Raw genomic sequence first — 17,151 nt, forward strand, 5'->3', positions numbered from 1 at the left:
GGGAGGTGGTGGAGAGGCGAAAGCTGCGGAGGACTTGATTGTCTGCTGGAGCCAGAAAGCGTTCGGCGGAGCGGTACGTTTCTGTCAGCCCCAGAAAACTTTGAGCTTCACCTCCTTCCCGTCGTCCGTGACCACTTCAAATCGTACAATATAGTCAACGTCTCATTCTTACTGCTTGGTAGCTCGACCCTCTAGACCTTCCTAATACTTATTCGAATCGCAATTCTGCTCACGATTCAGAAGCTACCGATCGCTCACCATGGTCCAATTTTCCGAAGAAACCAAGGTAAGTTCATATGCCCTATTTCGAGTAGCTTTTATATCGGACTTGCTTACAGTTGTCTATGATCATTAGGAGCGTATCTCGAAGGTTATTGACGTCTCCAGAGTTGCCATCCACTAGTGAGTTCTTCCTAGATATACCAAGCCCCTTAGGAATTGGAACTGATGGTTGTTTTCGTATTAGTGGATATCTCCCTCTGATCATTTATCTCGGTATGGTTCTGCGACCACGAGCCTTCCTCGTGTCGGAAGCAACAAAGATGGTCCTTATACTGATTATGACACGATAGGCTACACTTACAGCGAGCCAAAGCCTTCTCTATTCAAGTACGAACGAGATCCCTGTTCCGATATCCCTCCAATGTATACAACCGGCTAACCATCATGGCACACAGGTTGTTCTCGCCGCTTGCATAGAGTCATAGAAGGATTGATTGTATCGCACGACGGGGCCTGCCCTTGGACAATGGGCACTCGAGATCTTATTCAATGGGTCTGTTGCTAGCCCGGGTAGGAGAATCGGCCGAATTGTTCCCTCGAAGGGAGCCTCTTTCTCTCTCTTGCCCTGTAGAAATTCTATACTGGATGTTCAGGAGCCTAGCACCGACGAATGTGTATTTTAAAACCTGTGTTGCGCTTTGTCATTTTTCTTCTTGATGCTGTTTGTTTTTCGCGCGAATGACTTCATCCGGTGTTGTTGTTTCTATCCCAAGTACCATACTTGAAAGTGACGCACTGGAGCCGTTTAGATTGTTCAACACTACAGAGCTGTAAGAACAAGGGATTCTCATTTGCCTAGTAGAAATAGGATTCGACATGGTCCTAAACTTCTGGATCATGACCGGAGATTGCTCTGGACTTATCCCGCACGCCCCGGCCCGCCAAGCTAAACCACACGAACTCAGGCCCAGGTCGGTGCGCTTTTTCGTCGTTGCTTTAACTACACCAATCTGATTCGCACCGACGCCAAGACTGGGATCTTTTCTATCCTAGGTATTTTCAAAAGACCAGCAGCTCGAACCTTTTCGGAGGGATTGAAGGGTTCATGACTGGCAAGGATGGTCTGTCGTCATCCTTTGTGGAGACCGTAGCAGGGTTCACGGCAGGAATTGTTTCGACGCTCTGCCTGCATCCTCTTGACCTGGTCAAGACTCGACTTCAGGGTGTGCCTCTCTTTCTTCCTAAACTAGTACCACGCTACTCACCATTCTTTCACCAAACCAACCTGTTCTTCAACTGACCTGAGTACCGCACAACGTTCTAGTCGATCGGTCTTCGACATTTCGGGGCCGTAGATCACTCCGACTTGTCCGGGATATCTTTCAGCATGAAGGCGGCTTGGCGGCTTTCTACCGAGGTCTGACGCCTAATCTTGTTGGAAATTCAACCAGCTGGGCCCTCTACTTCCTATGCTATGGCAATATCAAGAATTTGATGCGAGCTCGGCGTGGTGATGATCCAGGTCGGGGCCTGAGCTCGACCGACTACTTTCTAGCCTCGGGTTTCGCCGGTACGTCCTCTCTAGACCCAGAGTGTCACTGTCAGGCAGCAGGGGACTTTGGCAATTCCGCTAATTTCAAGAACCCGTGATTACCCTTTAGGTATGCTGACGTCTATTTTAACGAATCCCATATGGGTTATCAAAACCCGTATGCTATCGACCGGCTCCCAGGCGCCGGGAGCCTACGCCTCGCTCGCCATGGGCGCGAGACAGATATTCCGCTCAGACGGCATATCCGGCTTTTATAGGGGTCTGGTTCCGGCGATGCTTGGGGTCAGCCATGGTGCGCTGCAATTCATGGCTTATGAAAAGATGAAGCTGTATCGCACCCGCATGGCGGCCGGGGACGTCTTCAACGGCACCGGCGGCCTGAGCTCATGGCAGCCAACGTCATCAGAGCTTGGAAACGTTGACTACTTTGTCCTGTCTAGCCTCTCGAAACTCTTTGCTGGGTGCGTTTCGTATCCCTACCAGGTGCTGCGATCCCGGTTGCAGACCTACGATGCTCATCTCGTTTACATGGGCGTTCGAGATGCGGTGGTGCAGATTTGGACGGAGGAAGGGATCAAGGGCTTCTACAAAGGGCTGGCGCCAAATCTGCTGCGTGTATTACCCAGCACATGGGTCACCTTCCTTGTGTATGAAAACACTCGAGCATATCTGCCCAGGCTGGTTCTTAGTGACTAGTTGAAGGCATTAATACCCAGTGAGCTATCTCAAGACGCCGCCAGCTTACCTCATCTACTCCGAAGTCAATCATAATGTCCGTCATTACTTCAAGGGTAACCTTGAGCGCGAGTACTTTCACATTGCCCGCAAGACGATAAAGGCGAATCAAGTAATAAAAGGCACTTTCAAAGACCTAGTTTATAATATGCTGTAAAAAGTATCCTATGCACGTTCAAAGTAGGACCGTGGTCAAGTTCTCTCTTGACCTCGAGCTCACTTCGATGTTCTTTTGTACGTTGAAGTCAGAAGCAGAATGCCCAATTCAATCGTATCACGTATCGTGGCCTAATCTCAGTAGTGATGAGAGCAAGGGCAATAAGAGATATCAATTCCAAATTAAGTCTGTCCCTGCCTGTCAAGGAAGTAAGGTTCGGCATCCTCTTCGTCGCTACTGGAGCTACAGTTATAAGTCGACGTATCTCCGTAGCTTGCGCGGCGCAGTTTATCGTCATCGTTGCCTATGGAAGGGATCCTTCTGCAAGAATCGGGCCTGGTCTCCGATCTTGAAAGGGGAGAAATCCTCCGGTCCTTCCCGCGACCTTTAATACCCTTGTTGCTATTCTTGTACAAGGTAGCAAAATATTCCCAGAGTTTCTGGTCTTGTGGGCTCATGTTATCTGCATCTGTCATCTGGGAGAATTTCAGAGTCAGGTTCCTTAGTGTAGCTGCGTGGAATTTGTTCTGATGAGACTGCCACGCTAGTCAGTACCACTAAGTCCACCCGGTTAAGTTTGACTCATACAAAACCACACCTTTAGATTGCCCAGCTGTGTGAATTGTTTACCACAGTCATCTAGGAGACAAGTGAACGGCTTTGCGTGTTGGTGGGTAATCTTGTGCGCGCGGACATTGCCCCGTTGGGCAAACCGTTTGTGGCATATCTCACAGGAGAAGGGCTTTTCTCCTGTATGGCGTCGCTGGTGCGTCTGATATACGTATAAGCTTACTTTGATGCTATCCAGGAGTCTTCGTCCGTCTTGCGGCAACATCAAGCACAGGAGCGAGCCTACCTTCAAGTTTCCAAGCTGAGAAAAACGCTGGCCACACGAGGGCTCTTTGCAAACCTTACAGACAAACCGTTAGTACCTTTTGCACTGCTTTCTTGGGAGATTGGCTCGCTCACAAAGGGTTTGTCTCCTGTGTGGGCCCTCATGTGGATGTCAAGATGTGTCTTCTGCGCAAAGCCCTTGCCGCAATGTGGAAGGGTGCAAGCATACTTGCGCTTCTTTCCTGACCGGGATGGCTGATCTTCAACCATCACAGTACAACTCGGGTTCGTGGCTGGTGGGGTCGAATATGAATGGGAGAAGGTATTGCTCCCTCCGTGCGTCAGTTGCTGAAGTGGAGGGAGTGATTGTCCGCCCACCGCCTGAGTGCTAGCCTTGGATTGTATTGCTTTCATAAGGATGTCCACTTCTGTCGAGAATTCAATTTCATTTGTGCATAGTATTTTCTCCTGTGCTGGTCCTCCAGTCGTCGGCTGCTGCGAGTCAGACTTGCGCTCAACCCTGGTCAGTGCATCTTTCGTCACCCGATTCAGTGCATTCTTGGCCGGTCGAATCTCGGGAATCGGCTGGATTGATGGCGGCTCTGATGAAAGGCGCGCAGGCTGAGAATTTAGCGGCTGCTGGCCTGCTACAAAGTAATGCTGATAGCCTGGGTGCGAATTATGGTGGTGCGGGTGGTGGTGGTGATGGTTGATGAGGTGTCCGAATCCATAACCGGTCGATGAATGCGGGTGGAATGAAAGAGGAAACGAAGCTGCTGGGTTGGTGTAAAAAGATATGTTGTGGCTGAGACCGGTGTTCATCATCCGACGGGGGGCAACGGCTCCAACAGCATGACTTGGGAATTCGTATGATACAGGTTCTGCTGTCTCCATGACGATGATTTTGCAAATCGATATCTCAGATTTTAAAGCGTATGTAGAACTTTCAACCCCTGACGTCTCCGCTCTAATCCTCTTTCCGTGATTGAATCACGGGAAGAAGACTGACACCGGCAATTGGGCTTCTGCTGTGGTAACATTTTAGCTCTGCACATACTTGACGCTTGTAGATAGGGCCCGAAAGAGACAAGACTGATGAGGCGAGGAGCCTTACTGCCAAGGTAGACGGCTGTCTTCCTCCAAGGGGGAAAGAAGCAAAGAAGACCGCAGCTAAGTGAAATAAGATCCAGATCGATTGCAAAGTCGGATCTTAAAAAGCAAGCATCGGTCTAGAGGAGACCTTCAGAGCCCCGCAAGGTGGATATGTCGCTCTAGCTCCTGTCGACTATGCCCGTATATGATAAGACCTTGAGAAGACCGATGATGTGAGAGAAGTGGACGGATGTTCGATATGACTTGGCAGTTGTAACCGGTGAGAATAATGGTAGACGACGATTCCAGCAGCAGTAGGATTGGCTAATGAGCAAGTACGGATTGGTTTCCAAGTGGTGTCTCTCCGCTCTGTATATCACCAGTCCTCTAACAAGGAAGATGGACCAGCATGCAAGAAAAAAGGGAAACGTTAGCGTCAAACTTGATGACTCCCCAGATTACAACCTCAGACGATTGTTTTTCTTCGCCTTTGGCCTTGAAATTTGTTTTGGCGGAATTTGTTGACACGGTTCCTCTCTGTTCCCTGTTTTTGACAGCTGAGAGGAGGCAATCTAGAACTAGATATACAAGTCAATCCCGCCCACCCCCTTCTCAGTGTCCCAGAATAGCGGAAGCAGCGGGGTGGAAATCGGCAGGGATCTGGCTTGCTAGCTGGTACCTAGTCTAGGTAGCTGGAGGCTTGGACGGACTGCAAAAAGATCGATAGGTATGTCCGTATGCATCATGTATGTATGGATGCTGGTATGTATTGATTTGTGGTTGTATGTATGTACGTACGTACGTATGTATGTATCCCAGTAATGCCAGTATGCCAGTGAGCCAGTCCATTACTGCTTAGGTTGGTAAGAGGCAAGATCGAAGGCTCAGGGGGGAGAGGCGGGGGCCGAGAATGGCGGATGTCAGCTAAATGCAAGTGGAAATACAAATAAGAATTATTTAAAAAAAAAAATCAAAATCGGAGGGGAAAGGTTTGAAACATGGGCTGTGGGTTATGCAGCAATCACTCGAGACTTACCTGAACGTACTTTAGCAACTTGTATATTGCCTCCGCTTGTCCTGAGCGCGCGCATATCATGCTTCCATTTGTCTAATGCCTCACCCACAAACTCGCCCGACAGGTTAGGTGGACCCTGCTTTGTCACTGTGTGAAGGTTCGGGTGCGAATTCCATACATTACAATGCAATTGACGGATCCCAAAAGCGGATAATAACGCCGGTAGATTGTGACTCGGGTTTGGTTCGTAGAAGACAAGATTGGCCATTGCCCCAGGGAACCTTGCCCGGATTGCGAGAGCTAAGCCCCAAAGCTGATGCATGGTTTTTAGACCAGCTTAACCTCATTTGCCTGCGATCTTTCTTTCACCCCCGTCGCTTTTTCTCCCTTCTTTGGTCCCTTTGCGCCCCAGACAATGGGGCGAAAAAGAAAAGGTCTTGTTGAGGGCTGCATGATGGACGGAGCAAATGACTAGTAGGACTACTCGTGGACACTTTGACCCAATCGCGGAATGTGTGGTGTCCTTCCGATCGGGCTGACAATCACCGCGTTGACGGTACGGAGTATTTTGGTTGGCTGTCAAAGAGATAATATGGTCTGAATAGCTGAATCATCGATCTGAATGCCATAAGTAGCTTTTCAGCTGAGCTCGAGGCCCAGGCTGAGAGGGCTTGTGATTGTCATCCAAACGGACAGGTATTCATGAGGACCTAAGTCCTCTCTCTGTACCTGATACTCGTCTGACCTCCATCGTCGGATGTAATGATCCATTGCACGAATGAGAGGTGGGGGAACAAGTACAGTATCTTCGACACAGGTTAGCTCTGGTTTAGTACCTGACTAGTACGAAGCCCGCTTCCCCACCGTAGTAGTCGATCAACTGGAAGCTAGCCAGCCCTTCCGACTTGAGATGATGATCATCCGAAGCTCTGAGCAGATTTCGATCCCAGGACGGCGAGGTATGACAGCCCTCTTTCATTAGAACCCAGAGAGAAGACACTGTAGTTACTTGCTGCCTTTTTTTTTATTTTTATAATCTTCGCTGTCATGCTGCTTACCTAAGGGCAGTTCAACCATTCTCGTATTGCAATTCTTGGAGCGACCAGGATACCCTCGTCATTTACGCAGGCACCTGAGCTGTCGGAGTCCATCTCAGCCAATGGGGACTCCTTTGGAGGCTGGAACCCTCGCGGGCTCGAAGGATCATCGTCATCACCTGGCAGTATGTAGATCACGGCATGGTGGTCTTTCGCGCTCGTATGGGGAGACACAGGAGGATGCGATGACTATGAATGGGACTCCGACGAGTCGGGAATTCAAGCTAGGCTCCCCATCAACCGAGACGGCGTTACTACTCAGCATTGACATCGGACTTGATGCAGCAATGCTCAGACAGGTGAGTGAATGACGGGTTGCAGGCTCGGGACTGGGGTGTCTGGCAGCCAATTCTGCATAACCCAGCAGCATCGGGATTCAATTGTTTTTGCATTGAACAAGACTGAATTTAAAACTGTAGCTCCTATAGCAAGCATCAAGTGAAATGAGCCTGATCTATTTCATCTTTCTCACCATTCAGGGTGGCAAACAGAAGATAATCGCCAGAAGAGATGTACCGCACTGTACAAGAATAGTATGATGAAGGGAAGCACGAAGTCGAAGGCACCTTGAGAATCCTTTCCCAGCGACATGGATTTGTTTGTTGGTTTGAACAGGGTTCAGCGGACAAGAGATCCAGGACGGACCGACCACCTGCGGGCGATCATTACGCACAGTATTGTACTGTTAAGTTCCCAAATCACACTTCAGCCTTCAGCCTTCATTCAGCCTTCATTCAGCCTTGAGATCCATTGATCCTTGTCTTGCCCTCTCTCCGCTCTCTCCCTTCTTACGCACCCCAGGCTCTTCCCTCCTCCTCCTCCTCCTCCTCCTCCCGGTGCACTCGATGATTGATTCGTTCCCTTTGGCTCCACTCCACCACCGTGCCTTAACACTACTCGAGAAAAGGAAAGAGAAGGTAAGTAAAAAAAGAAAAAGAGAAAAAAAAAGAGAAATAAGCCAAAAATTCTAAATAAAATAAAATCGAAAATCGAAAATTGACATCTGAAGGAGAAAATGGAAAGAAAAAGGGGAAGTAAAGGATTATATGATTTCCAACAGCCGCGACTAGCGACAGGCAATTCTGTCATCTTTAGTTATTGTCTTTCCTTTCATTTGTAGATAATGAATTGAAGTTCAGTTGCTTTAGCTCCTTCCATCACAATAGAAGGAATTATTTCCCCCCCCCCCTCTCTCCCAAAGCCCAACCTCTCACCCAACGCCCTTTCAGAGTTCCTCTTTTCTTTCCCCAAATCAGTTCTATCTCGCTGCTTTCTAAGGTCAGATGGCAATTGTTTGATGCTCGCACCATGTGGCCCTGACTCTCAAGAATGAACGGTGGCTGGAGGCAAGGAGGTTTCGGTTGAACAGTCCGGGGTATAGACATTGCTGCAGTATCCCACCAGAACAATATTCCCTTCATGACTTGTGCCATGGCCATCCAACGTGCTTCCATGGTATCGGCCAGACCAAGTCTTGCAGAATTACACTTTTAGTGACGAGTCCTATCCGGGAGACGGAGCAAGTTATCGGGACCGTCCACTGTCTGTATGTACATACGTACGGTCCGTAGATAAATAGATATTTGTTTTTTCGCAGTCACGCTCCTCCCGTCCGTTCCTGTGACGGGCCGGGCCTTTTCCATCTCGGCACCGTCAAGTATCGACATTTCCCTGGGCGTTGGGTCTTCACTTTGTTACAACTTGAAAGTATCATCATGCACAGGATTTAAGCATTCAAAAGTACGAAGTATTATAGCAATGATCTCGGCAGCGGAAGATCACGAAAGAGGCGCTCTTGGCCAGGAACAGACTAATTACTTAGTGATTAGTGAGGCGAAACATACTCATACGTAGCGTCATCGAACGATCGACCAAAGACCCGGACCATTCTTAGTCTCATTTCCAGTGTTGATGACGAGGTCCTGTACCTAGTACAGTAGTATCTTTGCTGCTATTGCTGGTGACGAGCCAATCTGCAACGCCCACGGTCCTCAGTAACAAGTACTGTGGTAGTACTCCATCCCTCTCTATAAACATTGTACGGAGTACTGTACATGAGTATATTGAATAGTTATTACCTGGACGCAAGAAATAGTAACCTGGCCTGGAGACCCACGATACACCAACAAATATACTAAGTAACTACGGAGTACACCTCATCGGATCCCGACTGACAATATTCACTTAAGCAGGTCATTGCTCTTCATCCTTCCATCCTCTTTTACCCGAACTCTTCGTACTTTTTTTTTTCTTTTTTCCTTCTGCATCTATGATCTGGCCCGTTCATGCACGCAATGAGGCGACTTGTCTCCTTTAGCTTTTACCAACCATGATGTTTGCGGTCTTCTGGTCATGTAGTCTGACATCAGGAATAGTTCATGCATGATCTGCGTGGATGTTATGTACAGTACAGTACAGTACAGTGCATCAGTGCATTAGTGATAATCGGGGTACTGGCAGACAGTGCTCTCATCTAGGTAAAACAGGACAATTACCGAGTCGAGGGCAGAAACCTCCAATGCTCCAATGCTCCAATGGCTACAACCCTTTTGTCGTGTTATCTCGCAATGCGATAATAAGAATAATTCAGGCGGCGGTGACGGCTGAGAGGGCTGAGATGAAATCAGCCGCCAATAGCTCTGAAAGCCCACCGCGACATTTGAGTTGATTGGTGTCCTTTTCGCGCCAGGCTCTTAGCAAGAATCTTATTTGTTCAACGCTCTACTCGTATATTTTATCCCAATTCTCAACCAACACTGTCATAAGTCCGAATCGGCGAGCTAAAGGTTTTCAATGCACATTCAGCAGCCCGTCTAGTGGATGCCTCGTGAGCATGAGATCTTTTAATTGTTTTACATCTTGGGCCTACTCAATTCAGCAATTAGATGCCAAGGGCCATCGCATACGTCCGCAGAAACCGAGTCATTTCTTTTCCTACCACAATTCACCAAGTAACAGACAGGGTGGTGCCACCAACCATCCCATGGCACATTACATTGCACTGCGCTGCCGAATTTGGAGCTTACCAGTCTCATCTCCATTGCAAGAATCTGACCACTACTCCATACATCCCGACCCTTAGGATTGACCGAGTTGGCCACACAAAGACTCGTATTGAATGTGCTTTGTACTCCGCCCATGCCTCAGACTGTAACCTGCTGCCTGGGAAGCAATCCTGGCAATGATCTCCAGAGGCCATCATCCCATCCCGTATACCTACCACGCGGGAAGTTCTTCCTCGGCAAGAAGAGTAATTTGACCTAGGCGAAGGGCAAGGTGCTGACCGTTCCTGCATCTACCCGATTGCAATGATTCGGTTTTTGCGGCTGGCTTCAATCCCGACAAGAAATGTCCCGATGGAGTTCGCTTTCATAGGTACTGAATATATTCAGCACAGTAAGGGGTCAAGGAATAAGCGATTGGCTATCAAAATAGAGAGTCGAATGCTTGATCTCCGCTGCCCCTTCCCCCAATCCACTATGCTTCATGTGCCTGGCCACCGATGTGAGTCGATGGGTCGCGTTAAACCCGGAGACGACCGACTCTAAACCGTGCTGACATGCATATTGCCTTACACTGATTGTGTGGCGTCTGCCCCATCTCTTCATCGGCATACACACGTGCATGCATATAGGGGTCTTAACATCAGTACTCGCAAGCTACAATCTGACATCCCTCCGCTGTATTGTACTCTAGACGGGAACAGGAACCCCATCTGGTCCCCGATGGACCTGCAGACTGAAACAAATAGGTGAGGATTTAGGTCTCGGCACCGGACACTGCAGAAGTGATCTTCTAATCACTCTGGGGATCATGTTCAGCAAGTACCATTCAAGTGGGTCCCTCACCACCATTTTCGAATAAATAACGCGGTTGTGACAGCCTCTGCAGACTAGCTATATAGACAACTATGGTGAGAGTCTACCAGGAGATGTTCACAATTCTCGGTGTTTTTGTCATGATGGCATTGGGCCTGTTTGAGGACAAATTCATTACCGGAAATTCAGCGGGAGATTACTACTAACACAGCCTGTGGACTATTTTCGCTCTTGTTCGTAGGACTACGTCTCTGAAGACCAGAACCTAGCCCCGCAAGACGGCCACTCACCCAACTGCGCGCAGGAGTCAGGATGGGCTGGGGCCCCAATCATCCTTCAGCCACGCAGAATCCCTTGAGCAGAACAAAGCGAGAAGCAGCAAATACTCAAAGTCAAGGCAAGAACAGCAGGTACAAAGACAAAAGACATTTCACGTTTGCGCCAAAGCTTTCCTAAACCAATCCGATCACCGTCCAGTATACGTAGAGTATCTGAAAGAGAGAGAAAAGGTCAAGTGGTTAGTGAAGAACATAGCAGAGTTCCGATGAGTGGGAGACGCTCCGTCCCATGCTACTGGATACCATGATCACGGACAATGAGACTTACCTCCAGATTCTTGCTCGCATATCACCACTGCCGGTGGCGAACAGATTGTTGGTCGGACTAGGAGCGACCGAGATGACTAGAAGCGGGGTCAGCCAGGTCTTATTATAGCGAGACCACTATCTGGATTGACCTACCCGAGTTTTTATGGCCTTGAAGCATCATCTGTGCGTTACCTGTGATCGGATCCCAGAATTGAACGCCCCTATCCTTGGAGCCACTCATGACCCAGTGGCCATCGGGAGTCAAGCAAACACTGAGCACAAAGTCCTGACCTTGAAGTTAGCTACTACAAGTGCTGTGGAGCAACAGGGCGAATTACCTTGTGACCTTCGAAAGTACGGACACATTTACCACCTTTGACTCCACTCCCCGGATACGCGCCACGGGGAACGTTGAGCTCCCAAAGCTTAATGGTTTTGTCCAGACTGCCACTGACTAGGTCCCTGCCGTTAGGTGCGAAGGCGACCGAGTAAACACTATCCTTATGGCCATCCGGGTTCTCCAGGCGCTCCACGAGGTAGCCGGTGGTGGTATCCCAGACGCGAACGCTCTTATCCAAGGAACCCGCGGCAACGTAATGACCATCCGGAGACATGGCCACAGTGGTCACACCATCCTCAATGCTTAGGGTATAAACCAACTTGCCATCGAGAATGTCCCAAAGACGGACAGTCTTGTCTCCACTACCAGACGCGATATAGCGGCCATTGCCAGCAAAGTCCAGAGAGTAGATATCCTGCTCATGGCCAGTGAAAATGTGCTTGATAGTCCGAGAAGCGATATCCCAAACCTAGAAGACGGTAGTTAGCTTCTGAAATGGAGAAACCCCACAAGCTAGAACTCGGAAGCAGCCCCTTAAATGGGAAAGAGGCGTAGCGGTTGAGTTGATGCAACAGAGTACGACTCATGTATGGCAAACGGCAAAGAGATACGATGCTAGAAATGCAATCGTGCCAAGCACGCTTTTCTCTTCCTGGAGGAAGACGGAGCAAGACGTACCCGAATTTGCTTATCTTCGGCACCAGTGGCAAGGTACTTGCCATCTGGGCTGAAGCAGACACTACGTATGTATAGATCGCCATTCTTATCAACATTCTCGTCCTGCAGCGTGGCGACAACCTGGCCAGTGGTAACATCGTAGATCTGCGCTTGACGGTTACAGCCAGTGGCCAAGTACTTGCCGTCGCGGCTGAATCGGACACAGCAGACGACGCTGTCGTGGACAAGATGATGAACAAGCTCCACATCTAGTACGCGCTGCACTTCGGGGTTGAACACAGCATACCAATCAGCACCCTCACGCTTTTGCGAGGCGGGTAGCTCGTCGGGGTTCCAGTTGGCGAGCATGTTTCCAGGGCGGTCGCGGACCATCGTCTGAGTAGGTGGAGTCGGCCGGGCCAACTGTGGCGAGACGCGAGGATCGGGATAGGCGAGCTGGTGAGTTTGCTGGGGAGTAGCAGGGCCTGGAGGAGCGCGAGGCCGCTTACCAGGACCTGGAGAGGCGGCAGGTGGAGGAGGGGGCCCGTAGCCTAAATGGAAATCAAGGCACAGCCGAGTCAGCGGTCAGAGAATCTGCTGATAATACCAGCGCCATAACATACCGTTCACAGCAGCACCGGGCTGATATCCTCCAAAAGAGCTCTGGGGTGGTTGCGGCGCTCCTTGCTGAGCCGCGGCAGCAGGCTGTTGAAGGGTATGCTGGGGAGGCTGCTGATCCTGGGGAGGTGGGGGGGCAAGACCGGGGCCACTACCTCCTTGGTTGGTCATGATCCCGCCAAACAGATTGCTCGGGCCATGACCCAAGGCAGGAGGCGGCGCCTGAGTAGGGCCAGCGTGCTGGGCGGGGCCGGCGATATGCGATGAAACGGGTTGGACACCGCGCGACTCAAGTTCGTGTCGCAGCACTCGGATTTCCGCTTCATAGCTACAAAGCGATAGGCATTAGTTTTTCCTTGGTACCGCGCACCTGAAGTGATGTTCGTATGTGATAGGTCACGCACTCTTGTTTCATCTTGACTTGCGCCTGCTCCAGCTGAAAGACCTTCTGCCGAATCATCTCCATTTCTTGAAGCTGTCCAGTTACTAGAAGGATTTAGTTAGCAAGTCGCACCCCGAGGGAGTGTCCCTGTGTGGCCGGTTTCTCTTTTTCTTTCCGTTTTCCCCTCCAGTAAATTGGAGCCGCGCGACTAAATAGAGCCGGCAGAGAGAAGGCCATGATTTGAAGGGAGACCTCCAGTCGCAGAACCGATGCAGGGAACCACGTAAAAGATGAAGAAAAACCAGACATACATTGGTGTTCAAACTCGCCAGTGCTTCTAGATTGATTCTCAAACTCCTGGCGCAGCTGGTCCAACAACTCCGTCAGGCGCGAGTTGGGAGCGGGAACCATCCCGCGATGAGTGTTATACATGGCGCACGCTTGTGATTAACTCCTACCCGCGTGAGGAAAGCCGGAGGACCGACTCAAAAAAGTCGAATTTCAAAAAGTGACCTGAGGAGGGAAGGTGAGGAAGACCTCGGTGAAGGAGCGAAGGGGGAGAATAGAGAAGAGAATGCCGTGTTGAGTGTGAGACAGGGAGGTCGGTTCGCTTTGCTCAACGGTGATATTTTTTTCTGTGACGGGCAAAGAATATATCAATTTTTCCGATGCCGGGGCTACAGAGACTGAAAAAAAGGATTCAGTCAACGCAGCCGCATTACAGCGCGCCCCTGAGGATCTGGCGCAGTAGTGAGCTTAACCAGAAATCGATGTTTGACGAAGAGAAAGGGAACCAGAGTTGGCCCGATCGAAAGTGGTAATGTGGGGGTTTGTGAGGAGGAAGAGAGAGGCTGGGGAGCGGGGATAGTGTGGTACTGTCTGGTAGGAGAATTGAATGGGAATGAAAGGATAAGAGGTTGGGTGTGGATGAGATGAGGAAGCGGGAGGTTGAGTTGCTGAGGCTGAAGGAGAGGAGTCGATTCAGATGAGGTGACAGTTCGGTTTAGGTAAGGTACGGACTCCGCTAGGAGATCCCCGCTACCCAATCGCCACCCGCTGCTTGCCGCCTCAAGCGAGCGGCTGCAGCTCCGGGCGCGAACCAAGCGAAGCCATTGACCCTGACCAGTTGCCCGTTCATTTCTAGGCATAGCAGATGACCAAACCCGCCTAAGTTTAACTGACTCCTAGGTAACTAAACTAATTAACTAACTACTTACTACGTAGTTAATCAAGGCCAGCAAGCTGAGATTAACCCTACTCATGTACTTTCCTGGATCATTACTACTACCGTCGGCTATTCATGGAGAAATGATATTCCCCCCAAGAATTCATCCCGACAGCAACACCTACCATTCATAGCTCATTCCTTCATCTTTAATCCTTATCAGATCAACGGCCTTACAGATTGACTTGACAACAAACATCATGTTCCTGACGAGAATGTTCATGCAGTATCAAACGACTACCACACCACCAAACATAGGGTCAGATCGCTTTGATGGCAGTCTGGTGAGCTAATCCACGTCAGACATTCTACAGATTCCCCGTGCGATTGTACCTACATCACCATATACAGGACATAAACGTATCCATTATCCATGATCATGGATAATCATGGATCCAAGTTCTTCCTTCCCCACTAGGGGTAAAGCAGGCAACAAATCAAAGGAGGCGAGCGGCTGGCTTTGTTCCGCTCTGGTGTGATCACTTGGGTCCTCCCTCTCTAGCAGACTATTGACTTGATTGGTGTTCCTTGTTATTCACTCTCCACCGGGTCCCTGCATAATTTCATTCTATCCATTCTTCACGGCAACTAATTCACCCCTACTTACTCCCTCCTTCTACTCCTCCTCCTCCACTCCCCCTCCCCCCCGGTCTCTCTTCCATCGAGTGCCTTCATCTACCTCTGCATTTCACAAGTGCCAGTCTCTTGTTTGTCGCCTTGATTTCAATCTTCATCGAGGTCCTTGCTTGTCTTCATTGTCTGGCTCCCTCATTCGCTCTTGTATCCGTGTAGCGATCAGGACACGAACATGGATATCGCCCTCGAAATTTGGGACACCTTCATTGGTGATCGCCTCTACTCTTCTCTCCTCCCTCTGTCGCTCTCCTCATCGGTATCAATTCCTGGCCTAACTACGGCTGTCAACAGCACACTCTCCTTATTTGGCGCATCCAAGCCCTATGTCTATGAACCGGCCACGCAATTGTTCTATCTGGAACCTAGCAAGTACGCCTACATGAGCGCTTGGCCGAGGAATAATATCTACCGTCAGTTTCTCAGCTTCTTCTTGATCGTCTGGTATGTAATCATCTACCTGTCGGGCTTTTCCGTATGCTAATTGAGGGCTGCTATGTGAATAGGATTTTCGGTTTGATTGTCTACTTCCTCTGTGCAACCCTTTCGTACATCTTCATTTGGGACAAGACTACAATTCACCATCCCAAGTTTCTCAAGAATCAAATCCCAATGGAGATTGCACAAACCATGCAATCGATGCCAGTCATGTCTTTGTTGACTGCTCCCTTCCTGGTCGCGGAAGTCCGTGGCTACGCCAAACTCTACGATACTTTTGATGAAGAGCCTTTTCCCTACTATAGCATCTTGCAGTTCCCACTATTTATCGCTTTTACAGATCTGTGTATTTACTGGATTCACCGTGGCTTGCACCATCCATGGATATACAAGACACTACACAAGCCTCACCACAAATGGATCATGCCCAGTCCCTTTGCCTCGCACGCTTTTCATCCGCTTGATGGCTGGTCGCAGAGTGTCCCTTATCACGTATTCCCTTTCATATTTCCCCTGCAGAAAGTTGCATACGTCTTCCTCTTTGGGTTCATCAATCTCTGGACGGTGCTGATTCATGATGGCGAATATGTGGCCAACAGCCCAGTCGTTAACGGTGCCGCGTGCCACACGATGCATCATCTTTACTTCAACTACAACTATGGTCAATTTACTACTCTGTGGGATCGTTTGGGCGGTAGCTACCGAAAACCGAACGAGGAACTTTTCCGCCGTGAGACCAAGAACGGTCAGGAGGAATGGAAGCGCCAAACAAAGGAAATGGAGACGATTCTCAAGACGGTCGAAGGTGACGATGACCGAAAGTACTTGGCCGAAGAAGAGACCAAGAAAACCTTGTGAAGCAACAGGAGCTATGGGCCTGGAAACTCACCATTGAATACAATAACACGAGGATCTTGCCCCAGGCCGTTGCAACTCGATCCTACCCTGGGCTTTTGCAGCCTATACTACGCATCGGACCGCAAAGTCCAAGAAGAAGCCGGCTGATGCGTCAGGGAATCAGAGGAGTGCGATGTGACGGTTTCGGAACCGAGCTACGACTTAATCGTTTCTCTCCCCACCACCACGTTCTGCTACAGGGGCGGGGCTATTTTACGAGACCATGGCTTTTCCTCTCACAACATCCTCTTTCTTCTATCACTATCATATCCTTTAATCACTTTCTGTACAACACCCCTTCTGGTATATTAATTGTTTCATTAATGCATTTTTTGTATCTTACATTCGTTGCCGAAATCAAGGGCTTAAGGTGTGCTTGTGGTGCTGAACCTGCGACCTTGAGGTTGAGCACTTTTGTTCTTCCGCTTGCACATACTTTCATCATCATCATGAGGGGGTGGATACGATATATATGTTCTTTAGCCAACTCAATCGCAGTACTAGAGCAGAAATTGAAGATCACATGAGTTTGCCTATCGAAATCTTCTCAAAAGCAAATCGGGCCCCGCATTATGAATCATCTTGCTGCTAAGCTCTTGTTTGAGGCGTTGTTATGCGGCGTAAAGATTAGCTCCGGCGTTATTCCTTCTAAGGTCTGGTTTTCGGGAGCTACACGCAAGTACACCTCCAATGCAATCAACAATGCGCCGCGGTGATAGAGATGTGAATCCGCGGTATCGAAATTTTAAAAATATTGATACATGTCTGTTAAATTCTGGCAGCGGGCCAGGATTCTATTCTATTGAGGTTCCTGGCTGACCGAGAATTTATCCTCCGTTTAGTATGGTACAA

At 49.4% G+C, this 17,151-nt stretch overlaps 6 protein-coding genes across 6 annotated transcripts; 3 read left to right on the forward strand and 3 right to left on the reverse strand.

The window, feature by feature from the left end:
* The first annotated feature begins 98 nt into the window (after nt 1-98).
* BO97DRAFT_408736 (mitochondrial import receptor subunit TOM7) lies at nt 99-1,043 on the forward strand. Its single transcript, XM_025695929.1, has 5 exons — nt 99-286; nt 356-402; nt 467-495; nt 573-609; nt 678-1,043. Exons 1-5 carry the CDS (start codon nt 260-262, stop codon nt 697-699), a joined length of 162 nt encoding a protein of 53 aa, XP_025546883.1. The 5' UTR covers nt 99-259; the 3' UTR covers nt 700-1,043.
* Nucleotides 1,044-1,211: 168 nt separating this feature from the next.
* On the forward strand, nt 1,212-2,632 carry BO97DRAFT_399355 (putative mitochondrial folate carrier protein Flx1). Its single transcript, XM_025694242.1, has 3 exons — nt 1,212-1,445; nt 1,547-1,792; nt 1,884-2,632. Exons 1-3 carry the CDS (start codon nt 1,328-1,330, stop codon nt 2,468-2,470), a joined length of 951 nt encoding a protein of 316 aa, XP_025546884.1. The 5' UTR covers nt 1,212-1,327; the 3' UTR covers nt 2,471-2,632.
* A 27-nt stretch (nt 2,633-2,659) lies between these two features.
* Nucleotides 2,660-4,742, reverse strand: BO97DRAFT_234480 (C2H2-type zinc finger protein). Its single transcript, XM_025690738.1, has 4 exons — nt 4,615-4,742; nt 3,636-4,525; nt 3,265-3,576; nt 2,660-3,142 (listed from the first exon to the last, which is right to left on the reverse strand). Exons 2-4 carry the CDS (start codon nt 4,392-4,394, stop codon nt 2,849-2,851), a joined length of 1,365 nt encoding a protein of 454 aa, XP_025546885.1. The 5' UTR covers nt 4,395-4,525; nt 4,615-4,742; the 3' UTR covers nt 2,660-2,848.
* A 529-nt stretch (nt 4,743-5,271) lies between these two features.
* On the reverse strand, nt 5,272-5,929 carry BO97DRAFT_418284 (uncharacterized protein; the record flags this gene model as incomplete). The annotated part of the gene is made up of 3 exons (XM_025696514.1): nt 5,272-5,301; nt 5,395-5,516; nt 5,629-5,929. The coding sequence occupies 3 exons, from the start codon at nt 5,927-5,929 to the stop codon at nt 5,272-5,274; spliced, it is 453 nt and encodes a 150-aa protein (XP_025546886.1).
* A 5,195-nt stretch (nt 5,930-11,124) lies between these two features.
* On the reverse strand, nt 11,125-13,538 carry rcoA (putative transcriptional repressor TupA/RocA; the record flags this gene model as incomplete). The annotated part of the gene is made up of 7 exons (XM_025697900.1): nt 11,125-11,204; nt 11,263-11,395; nt 11,448-11,918; nt 12,128-12,657; nt 12,730-13,052; nt 13,129-13,210; nt 13,418-13,538. 7 exons carry the CDS (start codon nt 13,536-13,538, stop codon nt 11,125-11,127), a joined length of 1,740 nt encoding a protein of 579 aa, XP_025546887.1.
* Nucleotides 13,539-15,139: 1,601 nt separating this feature from the next.
* On the forward strand, nt 15,140-16,260 carry BO97DRAFT_429002 (sterol desaturase family protein; the record flags this gene model as incomplete). The annotated part of the gene is made up of 2 exons (XM_025697342.1): nt 15,140-15,408; nt 15,471-16,260. 2 exons carry the CDS (start codon nt 15,140-15,142, stop codon nt 16,258-16,260), a joined length of 1,059 nt encoding a protein of 352 aa, XP_025546888.1.
* Nucleotides 16,261-17,151: the final 891 nt, after the last annotated feature.

Source organism: Aspergillus homomorphus, assembly GCF_003184865.1.
Source record: "Aspergillus homomorphus CBS 101889 unplaced genomic scaffold BO97scaffold_59, whole genome shotgun sequence".
NCBI classification, from domain to species: Eukaryota; Fungi; Ascomycota; class Eurotiomycetes; order Eurotiales; family Aspergillaceae; genus Aspergillus; species Aspergillus homomorphus.